Here is a 19,280-nt window from a genome sequence, read left to right on the forward strand (position 1 = left end):
AATATTCCTTGGGCAAGCGGGTTGGAAGTAAATAGTTGAATGTTGCATGTTGAGATGTGGGTTGTACGGGGGTTAAACACAGTTTAGCGTAAGTGGGAGGCTGGGCACCGTCTCCATTTCACGTGCCACAAAATAAGAGCAGAAGTGTTCTTGTTTAAGCAAAAAAATCCACTTAAACTACCAGGTTGTACAAATAACAAGCTCTTATTCCAGCCAGGATGGAATGAGTGTGATACGTGAGGTGCCACTGAGTAAAGCACCGTCGCCACACACTGCTCCCCGGGCGCCTGTCATGGACACTGCTCACTCAGGGGTGATGGGTTAAATGCAGAGGACAAATTTCACTGTGTGCACCGTTTGCTTTGCTGCTGTGTATCACAAGTGGCAATCACTTGACTTTCTTTCTAATCTGATCTTCTCTTGTTTCTTCTTGCCTTAAGTCTTGAATCCATTATAAAAAAATTAATTCTTCAACATTTTATTCATATTCAGGAAGTCTCTGTTCAGAAGAACCAACTGAAGTTAAAGAACTTTTTGTAATGACGTTTTTAGAAGATGATTAAGAAGCTATTTTTTGTCGAATTCAACAACAACATTTATTTGTTATACAGCCCAAAATCACATACAGTATGTTTCAATATCTGATGTGGTCCAACCTCACCCTACTAATTTGAGACCCCTGATGTAGATCTTTCTGCCTCCCTCCACCATTATTCTCAATTAGCCTCCACGTTGCATCATATAGATTTCTTTGCCAGGGTTTCCGCAAATCCTTAAACAGTTAAATTGGATTTTAGAAAAATTAAGGCCTTAAATATAAATATAAACTAGAAGCCAAAATTCCAGGGGAAATTTTGATGGGTCTGTCCGGGCATTGGTCACAGCTGCGGGCATGGGATTTGTAAAATGGGGCTTCTTTACTGTGGTACTGCCTTCGGCCTGACCACTCCGTTGTTTCTTTACGTTTGACGGTCTTCGCGTGGCGGTCTTTAACGTAAGACATGTTCTTTTTTGCCATTCTCAGCACAATAAAGATTACGAATAATCTTTCAATACTGAGTAAAAAGTACCGCAGACCCAATTCATTTATTTACTGGTAACCTCTAAATAATTTGGCGAATTTCTAATATGTGTTTTGCATTTTTGTGTCTGAGATCATAATTAGCAGAACTAAATCAAATGAGACAAGCATGGTCTCAGCACACTACATGGTCTCCACTGGTCTCAGCACACTACAAACTTCTAGGTTTAAAAGTACAGCGCAATCACAATGTCAGGTCATGCGATTACACAAACACAAAATAATGCAATTTATATTATGAGTACATGGACTGAAGTGACAATATATTATTATCTCAAATTTTTCCAACAGTCTAAACTGAGACCAGCTGCTCAGTCTCACATCAGTCTGTTAACCGTTCCTGCCATATTCTGGACTGGAGTCGGGGAACGCAGGGTACAGTTGGAAATTAATTTTGATCATTTTAATCTAATTGAGCTCACGTGGTAGATGATTGGTTAGCGAATTTTCCAGCCTATAGTACCTATCCTTTTCATATGACTGGCTGCTTGTAAATTTGTTTTGGTGATTGGTTAAAAGTTTTTTGCATGTTGTAAATAAACATATTAAATGTTTTTTTTTAATTATGTTAATTTGATTTGCAAATCTTGGTCACCGTCTTCACAGATATATATACACTAGAGGTCGCGTTGAATGGGGCCGTCTATGGGAGCGAATGCGTCAAAAGCGCTCCTTTTAAAGCGTCTATCGTGGGCCAAGGTGGAATACAGAATTAAAAACCACAAACAGGCAAATTATGGTCTTTGTTTGTCCATTTATTATTATATTCTTTAGTCAAAAAACATTTAATGTTATAGAAACTGCAATGTCTATTTAAGCCCAAGGAAGGCCTGAAAATAATTCTTAAAATAACTAGGCAAACCAGATATACAGAGATGGAAGACATCGGTTTAAAACACAAAGACATGAAACTGAAAAAGAATCAGGAACCAAGACTGCTGTTAGAATAAAACAAGGCCTTTAAACAAAAGTGTCTGAATATTCAGATAGCTATTCACACGGAGGAAAAGGAAAGTGAACAGCTGAGGAAGATTCTGACTCAGGAGGAAATAGACATAAATAACATGGAGCAACTTGCTGACCAATTAAGCCACGGCCCAGAGCAGTCCTATAAAACAAAGATTTATGTGGGAATGCATGAGGCGAAAAGAGATTAGTTTGAGCTGGAGGAAAAATTGCGTGGGCTCGAGGTTTCAAGAGATGCTAAACAGAGGAAAATAACGTGGTTAGAAAGCGAGTGTGAGGAACTGAAAAGATAGCTGGAAAAAGAAACAGAAGCAAGAATCGAATTATGTAAAATTCTCCAGGATGCAAGAGATGAAATGAATCAAAAGCAAAATAGAGTTTGAGACTGCAGCGAGTCCTCCTCTACACAGACAGATGAGTCGAGCAAAATAAAGTGAATTAACCAAGAATGTGAGCCTTGAAAACACAATAGACAATTACAGATCAATGTTACAAATATAATTTTGTTAACCTCAGTGCAGATGCAATTCCGTTTTTACTGGGTTATTATTTCTAATAATATTATGTATATTAATATTAATGTTGAAAGTGAAATTATTGTCACATGTGATACACAGCAGCACAGCACACGGTGCACACAGTGAAATTTGTCCTCTGCTTTTAACCATCACCCTTGGTGAGCAGTGGGCAGCCGTGACGGGCGCCCGGGGAGCAGTGTATGGGAACGGTGTTTTACTCAGTGGCACCTTGGCGGATCGGGATTCTAACCGGCAACCTTCTGATTACTGGGCCGCTTCCTTATCCAATAGGAGCCATTTGTTTTATTCAGACGTTTTCTTTTGACTCCTCCCTTGTTTCTTCAGGAATCATATCATTTTGGTCTTGTGAACGGGTCTCCTTCATGTCTGGCGTTTCTACCATTGTCTTTTGAGTTAGTTGGGCATAATGCGGCGTATCAGGGCTCTGCTAGAAGTCATCGTATTGCTCCAGCTCTTCTTCACACTGAGACAGGTCCTTCGTTATAAGGTCAAAGAAATGTCTCTCTCTTTTCAAGGTTTACTACAGATACAAATATTGGCGTGACAACTGGACAAGATTTCTGAAATTGCTGTCCTGTTTCCTTCTCAGCAAAGTGCATAATCTCTCTGTCGAGGACATAACTGATTTTTACCTCTGGATAGCTTCTTCCAGCCCCCTTGATTTCTCTTCCAATTCGGTGAGTAAAAGAAGCTTCTGTCCCAAATAAAAGGAAATTCTTTTTTGCTTTCTTTGAACTAAGTCTCTACTCATTTTTTGTAATTTGTTTCCTTGCATTTCTCTTATATAATTAATATTTCCTTTCAGGTGTACTGACAATATTCAGTTGGTACCACTGCGACAGAAAATAAAGAATATATTTCTTTAAAAATAATAAAGACAAATGTCGGTAGCAGCTGAAACAAGATTATTCTTTATTATGCTCCATTTCAGCAGACCTTATTTTTGTCCACCAAAAGAAGTCCCTGGATAGAGGCCATTTTCAGGCCTGTGAAAGCTCAGGTTGGCACAGGACTTCTTGAAGAGGTAAAAGTCCTCACGGCTGCGACAGCAGCTTCAAAGGTCTTTAAAGCAACATGAGTCCTTGGCAACTATGACGTTGAAGATGTGGATGATGACGGGTGTGAGGGGTTCTCCTCCTCGTTGGCTCCACAGGTGTCCACCACGCAGATGAGGCAGCTGGTGACCGGGAAGGCGCGCACCTTGCTGCACGCCACCCATTTGTCAGTCTCTGTGTAATACTCCATGATGTGGTTGAGCCGGCCGACGCCCTGAAATCCCGCCAACACGTAGATGACCGAGCCGACCGCCGCACACTTCACAGTCACGCCGCGCCAGGGCATCGGCGCTGCAGTCTTCCACTCGGTGCCGCCGATCTCATAGTATTCCACAGAGTCCAGGCCTCCTGCCAGTGTTTGGAGAGAGAGAGAGAGAGAGAGAGAGAGAGAAACTGTGTCACCATACATAACCTGAGCATGACTAAGAAAGCCATGAATACAACTCGCCATAACACAGAATCGTTTTTTAAATTATCTCTGTGACATGCATTACACATAATGGGGCTGGGCAATTATACGATTGTGATAGAATTCTGGTTGATTCCAATGACCCGTTTTGGGCACATTTTCTCAATTGGAAATTTGCGCAACAAAGTCTGGCTTTTTTTTTTTTTTAATATCATTATACTATTTATTATGTGAAATGTACAATTTTTCTGTAAAATCAGTGGATCGTGTCAGAGGTGCCTGTTACCGTAGTACAAAAACTTACCAAGTCCATTCTGCCCTCCAACGGCGTAGATCCTGTTGTTGACCACCACCAGTCCGTGGTTTTTCCTGTTCTCTCTCATGGGACACAGTTCCCTCCAGCTGAGTATGGAGGGAAGCAAAGGAGAGAATTAGGGGAATTGGGTGGCGATGCAGTGCTTGGTGGTAGGGTGGTACTGGCCTAGTGGGTTAGACACTTGCCTATGAACCAGAAGACCAGGGTTCAAATCCCACTTACTACCATTGTGTCCCTGAGCAAGACACTTAACCCTAAGTTGCTCCAGGGGGACTGTCCCTGTAACTACTGATTGTAAGTCGCTCTGGATAAGGGCGTCTGATAAATGTAAATGCTTGATTGTTCTAGGACAATAAAGATTAAATTAGAAGTGGAATAAAAACTACTGCCAGAAATCCCAAGCAAATAATAAGTATATCCAAACAAGACTGTTTCAGTTCTTGAAAATTAGCGGCTAATTAGCATAAAGCCTCACACATTTACGTTTCCATGCACAGGCTGTTTCAAACTAGCATGGAGATGGAGGTGGGGGTTAGAACGCAGCCAGGATGCCGCTTTTTATGCCGTTTTATTACTAGCATGAATACTCGTAGGAAAGTTTCGTATCGTTATTATTACTACTACTTTATAGACTTTGCTACGCAGGTAATTATATGTGGGCTTGCTCTTTTCATATTAACACGCTAGTTTTAAGAATAGTGGAACGTTATACTTTTCACTTCCTGTTTGTGGCGCCCCCTGGATGGGTGGTGCCCTTAGCATTTGCCTGATCTCAGCAACGTTAACTCGGCACAGCAGCAGCATCTCACTCATCGCTGTTGGGGTCGTAGACCTCGCAGTTGTTCAGGACCCTCCCGGAGACGTTGTTGCCAAGACTCCCCCCGCAGACGTAGATGAGGCCGTTGGCTTCCACCATGCCGTGGCTGCAGCGCGGCATCAGCATGCTGGGCTTGTTGTGCCACGTCTCTGTGCGCGTGTCGTAGCACTCGAACACGTTCAGGGCCGAATTTCCTGTGGAACAGAGGAACCCTTACAGCTGCTATATAAATATGGCCACTCACCTAAAGCTGACTGTGTGCCCCTTTTGCTACTAAAGTCCTGATCCTCCCTCACTCACTCACCCACTTCTGACCCGCCGGACGTGTAGATTTTGCCCTTGGACGCGCAGGCTGCCAGGCTGTCCCGCGGGTTGGGAGGTCCCAGTTTGGAATACCAGCTGTCCTTCACCACGTTGTAGCAGTCCATTCGCTTGATGGGGAACAGCTGGGAGCCGCCGAGGATGTACACCACGTTGTCCCAGAACACAGAGGTGGCGTCCCGCCGCTTCTCAAAGGGGCACCGGATGTCCGTCCAGCTGTAATCCTAATGTTTTACAAAAGATATAATAAATCCGACAAACCCGCTTCCGTTCAGTTGCACAACGCCAGACTGACAACTAACCTTGGGATTAAAGTAGCGGCAGGACTGGGGCTGCGAGCCGCCAAACAGGGCGATGCGGAAGTCGTGTTTCTTGCGGCGCGGGCGGCTGCTCTCACCCAGTTCCTCGCGGTCCTCCAGGGACAGGAGATGGTAGCGCATCCCACCTACAGGACACACACACACAAAAAAACAAGATTGTACGAGACGCAGTTATGTTACAGAATAACAATACACGTCAATTCCATACCAAGAATCAGATTCTCAAACTGTCATCTTGACTTGACCTTTAACACATGGACCACAGTATACAAAGTGAATAATATTATATCATATTTTACAACGATATAATAATATATTTTATTCAAAAAGATTTTTAACGTTAAAAAAAATTGTCACAAGAACCTTTATGGCGTGTGTGTTTTGGTATTAAGTCATTTTGGATTTTATTATTTCCATTTCGCCCACAGTGTCACTTACACCTATATGGCCCTCTCCCCTCTCCTCTCATTATCTTCGACAGCCAAACACGTGACTTGATCTTTTTTTTTTCTTCCCTTTTAGTCACATTTTCAGAAAGACAATTATCTTTGATCTGTTTTTGACTGTATCGTAACGCATTAAGGAAAGAACGGAGGACTCACTGATCACCATCTTCAGACACTCAGGGTTGTCCTGGATCAGCGGCTCGGCCTGGACAGTCTTACTCAGGAAGCTTTTGGACACCAGCGGGAAGCGAACTTTCCCCAGGACGTCCACAATGTACTGTTGCCGGTTCAACACGTCGTACTTCAACCACCGCACTGCGGCGTCATAGATCTACACAACACATCACATCTCCTATAGCATGTTTATGTTCTTGCAATTGACTCTATACTGCTCAGCATTTTCTTTTTTTTTTGCATTTTATGCATACATGGTTGTTAGTAGGTACCTTAGTTCAGCAAGAGCTTTGATTGAGGGGTCACAATGCATATACAATTCCCCAAATCCGTAATTCTACTGAAAGCACTTTTCACCACATCAGAAACATTGCTAAAGTGCATGCAGTGAGAAGCCGTTGCCCGTTTTTATCACCAGCGGCCATGATTACCGCAGTGCTCTCTCCACATAAGGAGTTGACAGCACCACGTTCTAACCAAGACCGAGCCCTGTTCTGATGTCTCACTCAGTGGACACCTTGTACTGATATTTTGCTTGAGCGGGTGGCAGGTACCTGGTCCTCCGCGCGGACGGTCAGCGTGTCCTGGTGCAGCAGCTCAGTCACCTGCTTCACGTCCAGTTGCATGAACTCGTCCATTTTGTAGACATCTGTGAAGTGCTGGTGGATGAAGTTGTCTGCGGCAACCTTCAGCTCGGGGCAGTCCAAGCACTCGGCCAGAGCACTGATGCCTGCACGGTGCAGCAAGGCATGATGGGGAAAGTCAAATTCTGAAAATTAGTATTTAAATGAAACGGGGGTAAAAAAGTATAAATGAAGGCAGTAAAGCTCAGCGTCACACACCGAGGCAGTTTGTAGCGTCCACCTGCTCCTTGAGGAAATCCACACACATCTTCTTCACTGGCTCGATCTGGTACTGGTTGGCGGCGTTGAGGAGCGACTGCACGTTGTTGCTGTTCACTGAGATTCTGACACAAACGGAGGAACATGAAGACCACACACACGCACGCACAAACACACTCAGCTGTGCTGTAAGCGTGGTTACCGTGCCGTGTAGACAAACTCCACCAGAAGCTCGATGATCTCTGGCTCGGCACATTTCAGCTCCACCTCGTGAGCCGTCGACTCAATCATGCTGGCTGTGGTGAAAGTGAAATTGAAAGTGATTGTCATTGTGATACACAGCATAGCGCAGCACACGATGACACAACGAAATGTGCCCTCTGCTTTTAACCATCACCCTTGGTGAGCAGTGGGCAGCCATGACAGGCGCCCGGGGAGCAGTGTGTGGGGACGGTGCTTTGCTCAGTGGCACCTTGGCGGTTCGGGATTTGAAAACAGCTGATGCTATATGTTGATGTATCTATATTATACAGTTTATTATACAACTTGCTGCTGCATCACCTTTGCTATGGACACATATTAACCTTACAAAACCAGTTACATTTCAATTTACTTATCAAATTATATACCACAGTATATCCATCTATTGTTACATTTATATTGCAATGTGAATTTGATACCATATTGCACATCCCTAGTTACAGGGAGTCCCCCTGGAGACACTCAGAGTTAAGTGTCTTGCTCAGGAACACAATGGTAGTATGTGGGGTTTGAACCTGGGACTTTGTGGTGTCCTGGTTCAACTGGTTCACTAAGCCTCTACCATGCCTGCCCACAGCAGAGAATGTTTTTATTTCATTTCCCTGGCAATGGAAGTGGTGGACCAGTGGGTAAGTCGAGGGTTCAAACAATGAACTACCACTGAGGTCCCCTTGATCAAGGCACCGTCCCCACACACTGTACCCCGGGCGCCTTTCATGGCTGCACTGCTCACAATGGGTGATGGGTTTATTATTATTGAACTGATAAACAGACAGATTGATACTTTATTGATCCCAGAGGGACATTTGTTATTGTTGTTTTATTATTACTGAATTGATAAACAGACTTTATTGATCCCAGAGAAAAACGTAAGTAACATTTTATTATCCTTGCCAGGAGGGCCGGGGCTCATCGTGGAGTCCATTCGGTTTTGAGGGTCACTTACTGGTGAACATGAGGTTGAAGAAATGACTCGCAGCAGCCAGAACCACCCTGTGGGCCCGGATGTGTTTTCCCTGGACTACAAGGATGACGTCACACAGCGTCCCCTGTGGGCAGCAGATACAAGTATTTGTGTCTGTTTTCCCTAGAATTCGCAAAGAAGATGACGTTCATCGCAATCTGAATCGTGTTCTGTGTGCACCTGCTTCCTCAGGTTGTTCATGATCCCCATGATGTTGGACAGCAGCCGGAACTCTTCTTTAGACGCGAATTTCTTCTCGCCCTTCTTTTTGGAGCCGGGCGTCTTTTCGCACGCCGACGAGGCCATGGTGCCAAAAAAAAACAAAAAAAAAACGGTCCTTCCGATCCGGGTGGGGACGAACGCGGCTCACGAACGTCGGTCTTTTTTAAAAAACATAAACATTTAAAACCAAATAAAAGTAAAGCGCGCCTGCGTACTGAGCCCTCTTCTGCTGCGGAGTGGGAGAACCGGGAAATCCATCATTTTACCCGGCGCCCTTCCCCAGAGCGCCTTACAGCCAGTAGTGACGGGGACAGCAGCGGGGACAGACCCGCTCGCGTCTTGTTTACTTCCTGGTCCCCCCCGCAGAAAGAGCGGCGCCAGTATATCTCCGGGCGGCGCTCACAGGCGCCACCTAGCGGCCTGGAATACGAACAGCAGACGCGCTTCCGCGGCGTTAAAGCATTCAGGCATTTATTAAGAGCTAAAACGGCGTGTCAAGTTGGTTTTGGTTGACCTCTTTTTTGTAAACCTAATAATAACCAGTTTGTGTACCTTCTGATAACATTTTAATGCATTCCGATTGCAGTAACATGCAGGGAGAATGCAGACATTTAATTTGAAATATTTAGCGCGTTGCAGTTAATTGCATAAATGGATTTTGATGGGCTGCAATTTGATCCGCACTGTGCATTTGGTGCACACAACGAAACGTGTCCTCTGCTTTTAACCATCACCCTTGGTGAGCAGTGTGTGGGGACACTGATCCTTGGCGGATCTTAACTTAACGTTGATTATGTTGGTGATCTGCACACTCAGGGAATCGTGCAAAATTATGTATACACTCACACAAAACACCGCTCACGAAGTAAGTCCTTGTGCAAAATGAAATACGGGGGAGAAAAGGGTGGTAGGTGATCCATAAAGATATTTTATTAGCTCAGTACATTTACACTTCCGAGTAAAAATGCAACTTTAGAAAAGTGTGACTCTTATTAAGGAGGATGGGACGTGGGTGGGGCTACAGCTGTATTGCTTTGCTTTTCTCGCACATATTTACATTTTTTACTTTCACTTTACAACAGACGCCGCATCTCCCGGTCTCCGGAACTCTCCCCTTCTCATGCAAATAATTTATTTTATTTATTTAATTTTTTAGTACAAAAAAATAAAAAAAGCTTCTCGCGGTTGAAATGAAGAGGGAAGTGAAACACGACATCTCCAGCATTTTACACGCCAGTGGAAATAAACAACAGCAAGGAGAACAAGCTGCACAGAGACCAAGAGCAAAAACGACTACAGCAGATAACAGCTCCCTTTCCCCTTCTCACCAGTGAAACATTGCAACGGGACATGGCTTTCGGTAAAGAAAAAAGGAAAATAAAATAAAATCCTTTCCTGAGTTGAATATTACTTATTCAAAACGCCGCTTGTGTTGCAGTTCGTGTAATCAGTGGGGCAGGGCGATATATCGCGATATTTTAAACCGGTAAAGCCTGTTTGGCCGAGCCACATTCCACGTCATTCCACCAACACCGGGTCTATTCACTAGAAGCGAAAGCGTTCTGCGGCCAGTTCGAAGCACAGGGCCCTACTTTCACCCCTTTTCTGAAACGCCACATTGTTCCACGAGCAGCATGTAAAAAAAAAAAAAAAAAAAAAAAAAAAGGCTACGATCACCAAACGTTGCGACGCATCAGATTTCAGTTCTCCGGTCAACCCCCAATAAAATCTCAGACTTAAAAATATCCTTAATATATACAACGCTGGGGGGGGGGTGTAAAATAATTTCCTGCAGAAACCGAAAGCTTTCAACTCCTGCGGGCCTGACTACGCCTCACTCGCACCAACGTGTCTTCATATCGCACCAACATCCCACTGCACTGTTTGGCACAAAACATACGTATTTTTATACATTATATATATATATATATACACATATACACACACACACACACACACACACAGTACAGGCCAAAAGTTTGGACACATCTTTTCATTCAGTGTGTGTTCGTTATTTTCATGACCATTTACGTTGGTAGATTCTCACTGAAGGCATCAAAACTATGAATGAACACACGTGGAGTTATGTACTTAACAAAAAGTGGAGACCTGACCTCCACAGTCACTGGACCTGAACCCAGTGGAGATGGTTTGGGGTGAGCTGGACCAACAAGTGCTAAACACCTCTGGGAACTCCTTCAAGACTGTTGGAGAACCATTTCAGGTGACGACCTCTTGAAGCACATCGAGAGAATGCCAAGAGTGTGCAAAGCAGTAACCAGAGCAAAGAAACTAGAATATAAAACATGTTTTCATATGTGTTTTCACATGTGTTCATTCATAGTTTTGATGCCTTCAGTGAGAATCTACCAATGTAAATGGTCATGAAAATAAAGAAAACACATTGAATGAGAAGGTGTCCAAACTTTTTTCCTGTACTGTGTGTGTTTGTGTGTGTGTGTATATATATATATATATATATATATAACAGAAAAAATCTGAGCGAACATTAATAAAGCTTTAAAGAATTTTACACCTTATATTACAAACGGAACAAAACACACACGAGGCCTGCTGCTTAAAACCCTGTTAAGCACTTGAAGCGGTGAAATGATGGAATAGAAGAAGCGTGACGTCGAGCCGTGTGGTTGTAGAGGATCAGCCCGGTCGCAGCCAAAAGACACAAACGAAATTCAGAAAGAACAATAATAATAATAATAATAATAATAATATTAATACTGCAGGTTTCTGTAACAAACACATGTACAAATATACATCAGTCTCGTTAATTACAGTAATTACATCTGAGGAACAGATTAACTGTGTCTTTGCCTCGTCAGTCCGTTGCTGGCGGTTCATATGTACTAAAAACGAATACATAAATAGACATCATATCAATAGAAATGAGCGCAGGATTCATAAAAAAAAAAACCCACCAAAACACACAACTTTGTTGTACAAAGAAAACAGAACAAAAAGCGTTTGTGTGTTTGACTGTGTGTGTGTGTGTGTGTGTGTGTGTGGGCCGGTGCAGGTCAACTGACCGGTGGCTTCAGTATGTGAGGGGTGTATATGTGTGTGTGTGTGTGTGTATGTTACTCCACATTTCCACCAGTGGAGGTCAGTCCAGAGGACACAGCCTGACGGGCGGAGCCTCGGCGCGGGTTCTACGCCCGGGGCTCCAGGCGGTGTGAGAGCTCGAACAGAGTCTGCTGGTTGTCGATTATGTGCAGGTACTGGACGCTGGCCTTGACATCGGAGCTGACACTTTGTACGGTCTCATTTCCTGGGTGAAGAGGGAATTTTGGGTAAAAAAAAATTAGAACGCCGGCTGGTTAATACTGCGGGCAGCTGGGAAGATAGAAGTCGCGGTACCTGACTGGTCAGTCTGACAGTGACGAATCAAGCGCACCGTGTCTGCGATCATGTGCTGTGGAACATAAGCATAAATTCAGAGTCAAAGCAGCACCATCATCTCTAGGCACAAAAAAACATTGGCAAAATATATTTAAAAACTATATTAAAAAAAAGATTTCAAAATAGAAAACATTTTGATATCTAACCAGCATGAGATATATATATATATATATATATATATATATATATATATATATATTAGTGGTGGGCCGTTATCGGCGTTAACGTGCTGTGTTAACGTGAGACTCTTAACGGGCGATTAATCTATTCACAAAGTTGGATTGGGAGCTGGGTCTATACTACGCAAGCTATTGTGCCGGAGTTAAATGGTTACACTAGATTTATAAGTATATTTCTTGTGTCTTATTTTCTAAAGACTTTTATTTTGTTTTGTTTTGGAGACCCGATTTAGTTCTCTTGGACACATGGCGTGAGTTGTGAGAGGTGCATGGGGTTTGTGTGCAAAAAGTTATTTCTTTAATTTTAATTTATGTACATATTAGGAATATTTTGCATGTGTGTTATTTTGTGAATATTTTTTTTATGTTCTTTTAATACTGAGAGGTGCAGAAAGACGCGATGTGTGACGCGATGTTCTGACGCGATGTTCTGACGCGACCTTGCTTTTTGTACAGAATACACTTTGAACAGAAAATCTCTTGGGTGTCAGCTCATCATTTGTGGTTCAAGAAACGAAATTAAATACGCAGAAGAAGAACCGCTACACTATGATGACTTTCACCTTGATATTTTAGCGCGGATGTATACCTAGCCGAATTGCACTGTAGGGGGCGAGAACGAGTCTTCAAACTGTGAAATGACCACATCAAACGTGACGTGGTAACATGGATGCAGCTATTTACCTGAATAAACAGTTGGTAAACACAAGTATATCTTATTGAACATAATTTATTTTCATCACCAATTATCATAGTAGAACTGCTTTCTCAAGCAGTTTGTGATGCATTTTGGAAACAGGAGATGAGCCCCTGGTCTAATGCGCCACCTGGCTTGAGAAACCCGTTCTCAAAGACTTACTTTTAGTCATTATTTGGGTAGCACACGTATTCTGAATGCCTTCGTCAGAATTCAAATGAGCCATTTTAACGGCCAGATTAATCTACATTAATCTAGATGAATCTAGATTAATTCCAAGATTACAGTGATATTAATTGAGATTAAGAAAATTAATCTATGCCCACCTCTAATATATATATATATATACACACACACACACACACACACACACACATCATATATGGATTGATAGAAGCAAAAGGCTCACCAGTTTCTCAAAATTGACGAGGTTATCGTGAAACGTCTTGTTCCCCTCGTGTATGAAGGTGATGTCTGGAGTGAAATTTTATTACATCCGTCATAGTCATCAACATAGTCATTTTATCCCATGAACCTCAACTGCACTGAACCCCACCCTGACGTACCCTTCAGCAGGAGCGGCATGAAGGGGATTTTGGGCGACTTCATCTTCCGGAAGGTGTCCCGGTAGGCCTTGTGGTTCAGGGAGGGGTCCTGCAAAAATCCAGAGGTCAAAAGGTCAGAACGGGGCTAACCTCGGTCACATGACAAATTGGAGATAGGGAAGCCCACCGTCAGCAGCTCCAGCTCAGAGAAAAGCTTCTTAAATTTCCCCGGAACCTTCTGTGAAAGAGGACAAAAAGAAAAAGAAAGAAGAAAAAAACGTGAACTTCTACACAATTCTCCAAACACACACACACACACACACACACCCTTACCTCCCACGTCTGGTTGAGGCGGCTGACTGCCGCAGTGTTCAGCCCCATGATGATGGCGAACGTGGAGTTGAGGTTGCGTTGAGCCTTGCAGCTGCGTTCGTGAGAAACAAGGACAGCGGTCAGAAGTTCTCGCACCAACAACCCAGATTTGCCCGCTAGTGGGATTATAAGCAAACTAAATGTCATTTGATGTAATCCAGCGGAGTTTAGGGGTGTCACTCCTGTTCTCTTACTGCGCTGCGATCTTGACGAACTTCTTCAGAAGCTGGACACGCTTGCTGAGGGAGGGACACAACAGGACCTCGGACATCACCCACTGCTGCACCTCGTTGCAGCGCTGCAGAAGCACCTCCAGCGCCACCGTGTGGCGGCTGCTGGCCTGCCGACTCAGCGTATAGTGAACCAGCTCCTGCTGCAGGGCGGGACAACCGGGAAATACAGCATTTAATAGACGCCCTTATCCAGAGCGCCTTACAATCAGTAGTGACAGGGACAGTCCCCCTGGAGACACTCAGAGTTAAATGTCTTGCTCAGGGACAACGTGGTAGTAATCGGGGTTTGAACCTGGGACTTTGTGGAGGGTGTGTTAGCTGCTACGTTCTGTCAGGGGATCTCTACCTCGTGGACTGAGTTGAACAGGCCCCAGTCCAGGTTGGTGAGGGCCACCGCCACGTCCCAGGTGTTCATGCCCAGCAGGCGAATGGGTCTCTGGCTGAGCTCAGGACACTCGGTCAAGGGCGGCTGTGCGGGGAGAGAGGGGCGGTGAGCTTGTAAAGTTCAGAGGTCGTGCGATCGTGTACTGGAGCTAAAGAGGGGGAGCTGCGTGAAACTGGAATGCGTGTGTTCACCAGGGACGCGGGGAGGTCGGAGGTCATACCATAATCTCACACAGGTCCCTCTGACACACCATCAGCCTGCCGGGGAGCGTCAGTGAGTCTGTGTACACGCCCTCGTGAGGCTGGAGAACCCGCTTCTCTGCAGGGACGCAGAGAGAGAAGCCATGAAGACGTCAGCAGGTAATTTCAGGTGTGTGTGTGTGTGTGTGTGTGTGTGTGTGTGTGTTTTTACCTCCACTGTACGTCTGCAGCACCAGCATCATGTCCTCTTCCGCCCTCTCCATCCTGTTTGCAGTGAGGCGCAGCAGCTCCTGAGCCACGACTGACGGCCGAGTGTTGACACTCACGTACGAGTCGGGACTGATGTACACACGGCAGAGTACTGGATCACACAATCACACACACGACACAGCATTATAACTACTTGGTACGTTGGTAGAATTGTATTAATCCATCAGGAAGGTTCCTCCAGGAAATTCAGCGGTACAATATATAAAGATATTAATAGCAAAATTGTTATTGTGATTGTCACTGCAGCACATGGTGACACAACGAAATGTGTCGTCTGTATTTAACCATCACCCTCAGTAAGCAGTGGGCAGCCATGAAAGGCGCCCGGGGAGCAGCGTGCGGGGACGGTGCTTAGGTCAAGGGGACCTCAGTGGCACCCTGACAGGTCTGGATTTGAACCCGCAACCCTTACGGTCCACTTCCTTATACGAAGTTCACTTTGTCTGGTCACGGTAAGTTCGGTTCCACCGAGATTTGATCCCTGATGACTGGATTCAAAGTCCAGAGTGTGGTATTTTACACCACAATACAAGAAATATATTTTATATTTAAGTATAAAAATAGCAACGATCCCACAGACACACTAAATAACGGCGCCCTTATCCAAAGCGTCTTACAATCAGTAGTGACAGTCCCCCTGGAGACACTCAGGGTTAAGTGTCTTGCTCAGGGACTCAATGGTAGTGGGTCATCCATTTCGATGGCTTGTGGGAGTTTTTGCGTCTGTGGTTCCAGTGTCCAGTCAGGCTCCTCTGGTTGTTAATGACAGTGTGCAGAGGACGCCAGACATCGTCCATAATGGTTTGTATTGAAGTGTGAATATTTTGAGTGTGTCCCACCTTCCTTGCTTTCACTCGGCGTCCCCCGCAGTGGCATGCAGCTCTCCTTCAGACTCAGTTGCTGGAACAGAGCCTTGTTCTGTGCAGAGGAACAAACACAGTCTGTTAAACCCCGCCCCTTCCTGAACAGGAAAAAAGGACACATCTGTCCATCTCTCATTTCATCAAAAAGTGATACAAAACCCACAATCCCATCTACACACACACACACACACACACACACACACACAGTGTGGGTTTTCATTATCCCTCACCTTTTGGTGTGGAGTGTAATCATCTACGGTGCTGAAAGAGGAGATGAGGGAGAAGATTAAAATCTGAACAATGCAGCATGTAATAAACAGCTGGCCTGTGTGTGTCTGAGACAGCGTTGGACTCGCAAGGCCACTGCTCTCACCACAGACACAGGAAGTCCGCGGGGATGGACAGGGCGTCCCGATGGGGATTATAATGGCCCCACTCACACATCGTCCTAACTTCTCCCCACAAACCCACAAGACCAACTGCGCAAACGCCAAATTCATCCATCATGTGACGGGCAATGGCAGTTAAGGTAGCGGACCTGTAATCAAAAGGTGCCACTGAGGTCCCCTTGACCAAGGTACCGTCCCCACACACTGCCCCCCGGGCGCCTTTCACGGCAGCACACTGCTCACCAAGGGTGATGGGTAAATGCAGAGACTACATTTCACTGTGTGCTGTGCTGCAGTGTTTAACAATGACAATCACTTCACTTTCACGTCTTCACTTTTTCAATCACTGTATACAATCAATACAAAAAACAATACAAAACTTTCCTCGAATCTGAAAGATGTGAAAGTCTTTTTTTGAATGAGGTTGTAAGATGTATGTTTAGTTTTGTTTTTAATACACTTAAAATATAAAGTCATTGTGTACATTAAATTGAATTCCCATCTGTAGTATTAACTAAATCTCAACATTAAATAAATTTTTTGGAGTATGAGGAGATAGTGTTCAGTATTCTGCCACTGAATATCATGTATTTCAAATCAGATCAAAATTAAGCATCTGAAAATGCTTTATTTTGCGGCGATGGATCATAATCAGACTCTTTTACATCTCAATGCAGTTTCCACAACTCTAGTGTACACGCCTTAACTGTCGTCATGACAACAGTCTGATTAACTCGAGGGCATTCTGAAGACACATTCTGCTTCAGATGGTCATTAGTCTCTCAGGCTCGTGTCCTCTCGTCCAATCAGCACCGCCCACACACATCACCCATCTGCCCGGAGTTCAGGCGCCATATGCTGCCAGGCCTCAGCTCTGGTCATGTGACTGGCGAGGACGCGCCGACCTCATCTGTAATGACCCGAAATTTGCACCTGTGCAGACACTGTCCCTGACAGCTCTGGCCACATCGAGCAGGGTTGGCAAATCAGGGGTCACAAAAGTGTCACTGTCTGAACTGAACACCCGGCGGCGCCGCAATTTATCAGTCCATTCATCAATCTAGGATAATGGCCGCCTCTGTTTGCTGCACACTGTCGCTGCAAGAGCACTTCCTGTTTTGCTGGGATTTCGTATGCATGGTTACAGTGCAGTCAAATCAGTGCTGCAATTACAGTATGTGGCCATAAATAGACAGTTGTGTGTGTGTGTGTGTGTGTGTGTGTGTGTGTGTGTGTTAGATGTGCACACTCACTGTCGACGGCGCAGAAGTTTCTGGAATTCCTTCAGGTCCTTCTCCAAGGTCGGATATTCATACACATCCTCTAGAACGTAGCGGTACAGAGTCTGGGACACACAAACACACACACACACACACATATGATTACTGCTGTCGTCATAGTGACTCCTATTTGAACAGCTCCTCCCATTCAAAAACATTGGCCATCGCCCACATTATGATGGTTACCAGGGTAACCATCACCTGGAACAGTAGCTCTGTGATAATCCACAGTGGGAACTCTGGTTGCCATGGTAGCTGCAGGCCTGAACAGAGCGCAGCGGTTCTACAGTGGTACGTTAAACGTTTCATCTGGCAGAATAAATGAAAGTGTGGCCCACGGCACAAAAACGATTAAACCCTTTAAGCCCTGACACCTCGCCTATCGTCCCCTCGTGTTCCAGCCAATCAGCAGACTTCTGCAGTAAAAGACACGGTGACAGGCAATGGACCAGAGAATCCCGTCCCCCTGGAGACACTCAGGGTTAAGTGTCTTGCTCAGGGACACAGTGGTAGCAAGTGTCCCTGTTCTAAACACCGTCCAGCAACCTGTTCTAAACCACACAAAATCAATAGCACCAACATATTAAAAATAAATAAACACGAACTCACTAAGCATTCTAATGACGTCAAAATTAATGTTTTTATTGCATTAGAACATAGTGAACATAGAAACCGGGCTTTTAACCTGAATGCTTGAAAATACTCCTGGTGCAATTAGTGCATTTAAAAATTAGAGACTAAATTTGAAAAATGTCCCTCTGATATCTTTCCATGTTAGGACATGACCAGTGGGGCAGTGGTGACCTAGTGGGTAAGAAAAACGTACTCGCAATCAGAAAGTTGCGGGTTTGAATCCCGAACCGCCAAGGTGCCACTGAGCAAAGCACCGTCCCCACACACTGCTCCCCGGGTGCCTGTCATGGCTGCCCGCTGCTCACCAAGGGTGATGGTTAAAAGCAGAGGACATTGTTGTGTCACCGTTTGCTGTGCAATGACTATTACTTCACTTTCACTTTTTCAGGACATGTGGATAAGGGACGCCTGCTCAACTCCCACATTTATCACAGCGGGGATCAAATGTAGAATTTTGTATAAATTGTTTTGTAAAATTATATCAACACGTGATGGTTGGCATGTGCTGCACAAAGACTACAGGAACGGCAGCCACTTCCTGCTTGCGACAACACAGTCGCTTAACCCACAACAAAAGTTACAAGAATGTCAACCCTCAACCCTCTCTCACCTTCATGAAGAGCTTGACATGCTCCTCCTCACGCAGGAAGTCCTTGTAAAGCACACTCCACTGCGACACCAGGTGCAGAACCTTGCGCTTCCTGTAGAGGGCCTCCTTCCCCTCCTCCTTCCCTTTGCAGTGCTTGTTGCAGTAGGTGGGTTGGGGGTTAAGGAATGACCAGGGGTGAACTCTGTTCCTAACCATAAGCATTAAGACGCACTTTCCCAACCGCCAATCAAATCAGAGTTTGAAATAAATCCCACAAATATCAGAACGCCCCCCTCCACCCAATCAGAGAAAGGATATTGGCCTAGTAGGGCCTGGCACAGGTCGTTCGTGGACATGAACACGAGGTACGTCAACAGGAAGTCATCCAGAAGCATTTCTGAAACAGGAGGGTTAATACTGAAATAACCAGACGACCAAAAATCTACTGTAATACATCATTTGTGACATTTAGCCAACGCCCTTTATCCATAGTGA

At 44.7% G+C, this 19,280-nt stretch overlaps 2 protein-coding genes across 3 annotated transcripts in view; both read right to left on the reverse strand.

The window, feature by feature from the left end:
* Window positions 1-2,948: 2,948 nt before the first annotated feature.
* klhl7 (kelch-like family member 7) lies at window positions 2,949-9,081 on the reverse strand. The gene is made up of 11 exons (XM_028963999.1): window positions 8,692-9,081; window positions 8,494-8,596; window positions 7,489-7,582; window positions 7,287-7,411; window positions 6,999-7,174; window positions 6,427-6,601; window positions 5,807-5,949; window positions 5,488-5,728; window positions 5,176-5,377; window positions 4,355-4,452; window positions 2,949-3,989 (listed from the first exon to the last, which is right to left on the reverse strand). The coding sequence occupies exons 1-11, from the start codon at window positions 8,815-8,817 to the stop codon at window positions 3,676-3,678; spliced, it is 1,797 nt and encodes a 598-aa protein (XP_028819832.1). The 5' UTR covers window positions 8,818-9,081; the 3' UTR covers window positions 2,949-3,675.
* Window positions 9,082-11,425: 2,344 nt separating this feature from the next.
* rapgef5a (Rap guanine nucleotide exchange factor (GEF) 5a) overlaps window positions 11,426-19,280 on the reverse strand; it is a 31,163-nt gene continuing 23,308 nt past the window's right edge. For both annotated transcript variants that reach the window (XM_028964722.1, XM_028964721.1), the window contains exons 12-26: window positions 19,104-19,182; window positions 18,807-18,951; window positions 17,537-17,628; window positions 16,125-16,155; window positions 15,871-15,949; window positions 14,973-15,122; window positions 14,782-14,879; window positions 14,523-14,645; window positions 14,138-14,316; window positions 13,905-13,995; window positions 13,759-13,809; window positions 13,593-13,680; window positions 13,436-13,500; window positions 12,109-12,163; window positions 11,426-12,019 (exon numbers count right to left, since the gene is read on the reverse strand). In XM_028964722.1, the coding sequence (XP_028820555.1) occupies window positions 11,901-12,019; window positions 12,109-12,163; window positions 13,436-13,500; window positions 13,593-13,680; window positions 13,759-13,809; window positions 13,905-13,995; window positions 14,138-14,316; window positions 14,523-14,645; window positions 14,782-14,879; window positions 14,973-15,122; window positions 15,871-15,949; window positions 16,125-16,155; window positions 17,537-17,628; window positions 18,807-18,951; window positions 19,104-19,182 (1,445 nt within the window). In that variant the 3' untranslated portion in view covers window positions 11,426-11,900. The remainder of the gene's footprint in view (window positions 12,020-12,108; window positions 12,164-13,435; window positions 13,501-13,592; window positions 13,681-13,758; window positions 13,810-13,904; window positions 13,996-14,137; window positions 14,317-14,522; window positions 14,646-14,781; window positions 14,880-14,972; window positions 15,123-15,870; window positions 15,950-16,124; window positions 16,156-17,536; window positions 17,629-18,806; window positions 18,952-19,103; window positions 19,183-19,280) is intronic.

Source organism: Denticeps clupeoides, chromosome 20 (genome assembly GCF_900700375.1).
Source record: "Denticeps clupeoides chromosome 20, fDenClu1.1, whole genome shotgun sequence".
Taxonomy (NCBI): Eukaryota; Metazoa; Chordata; class Actinopteri; order Clupeiformes; family Denticipitidae; genus Denticeps; species Denticeps clupeoides.

Bases quoted from the DNA above. Each gene is read 5' to 3' on its own strand.
- klhl7 (XM_028963999.1), bottom strand. From the start codon at position 8,817: ATGGCCTCGTCGGCGTGCGAAAAGACGCCCGGCTCCAAAAAGAAGGGC. The intron at 7,175-7,286 runs GTGTGTGACGCT...TGCACCGTGCAG, and splicing joins GGACGCTACAAACTGCCTCG to GCATCAGTGCTCTGGCCGAG. The intron at 6,602-6,998 runs GTACCTGCCACC...TGTGTTGTGTAG, and splicing joins CCGTCCGCGCGGAGGACCAG to ATCTATGACGCCGCAGTGCG.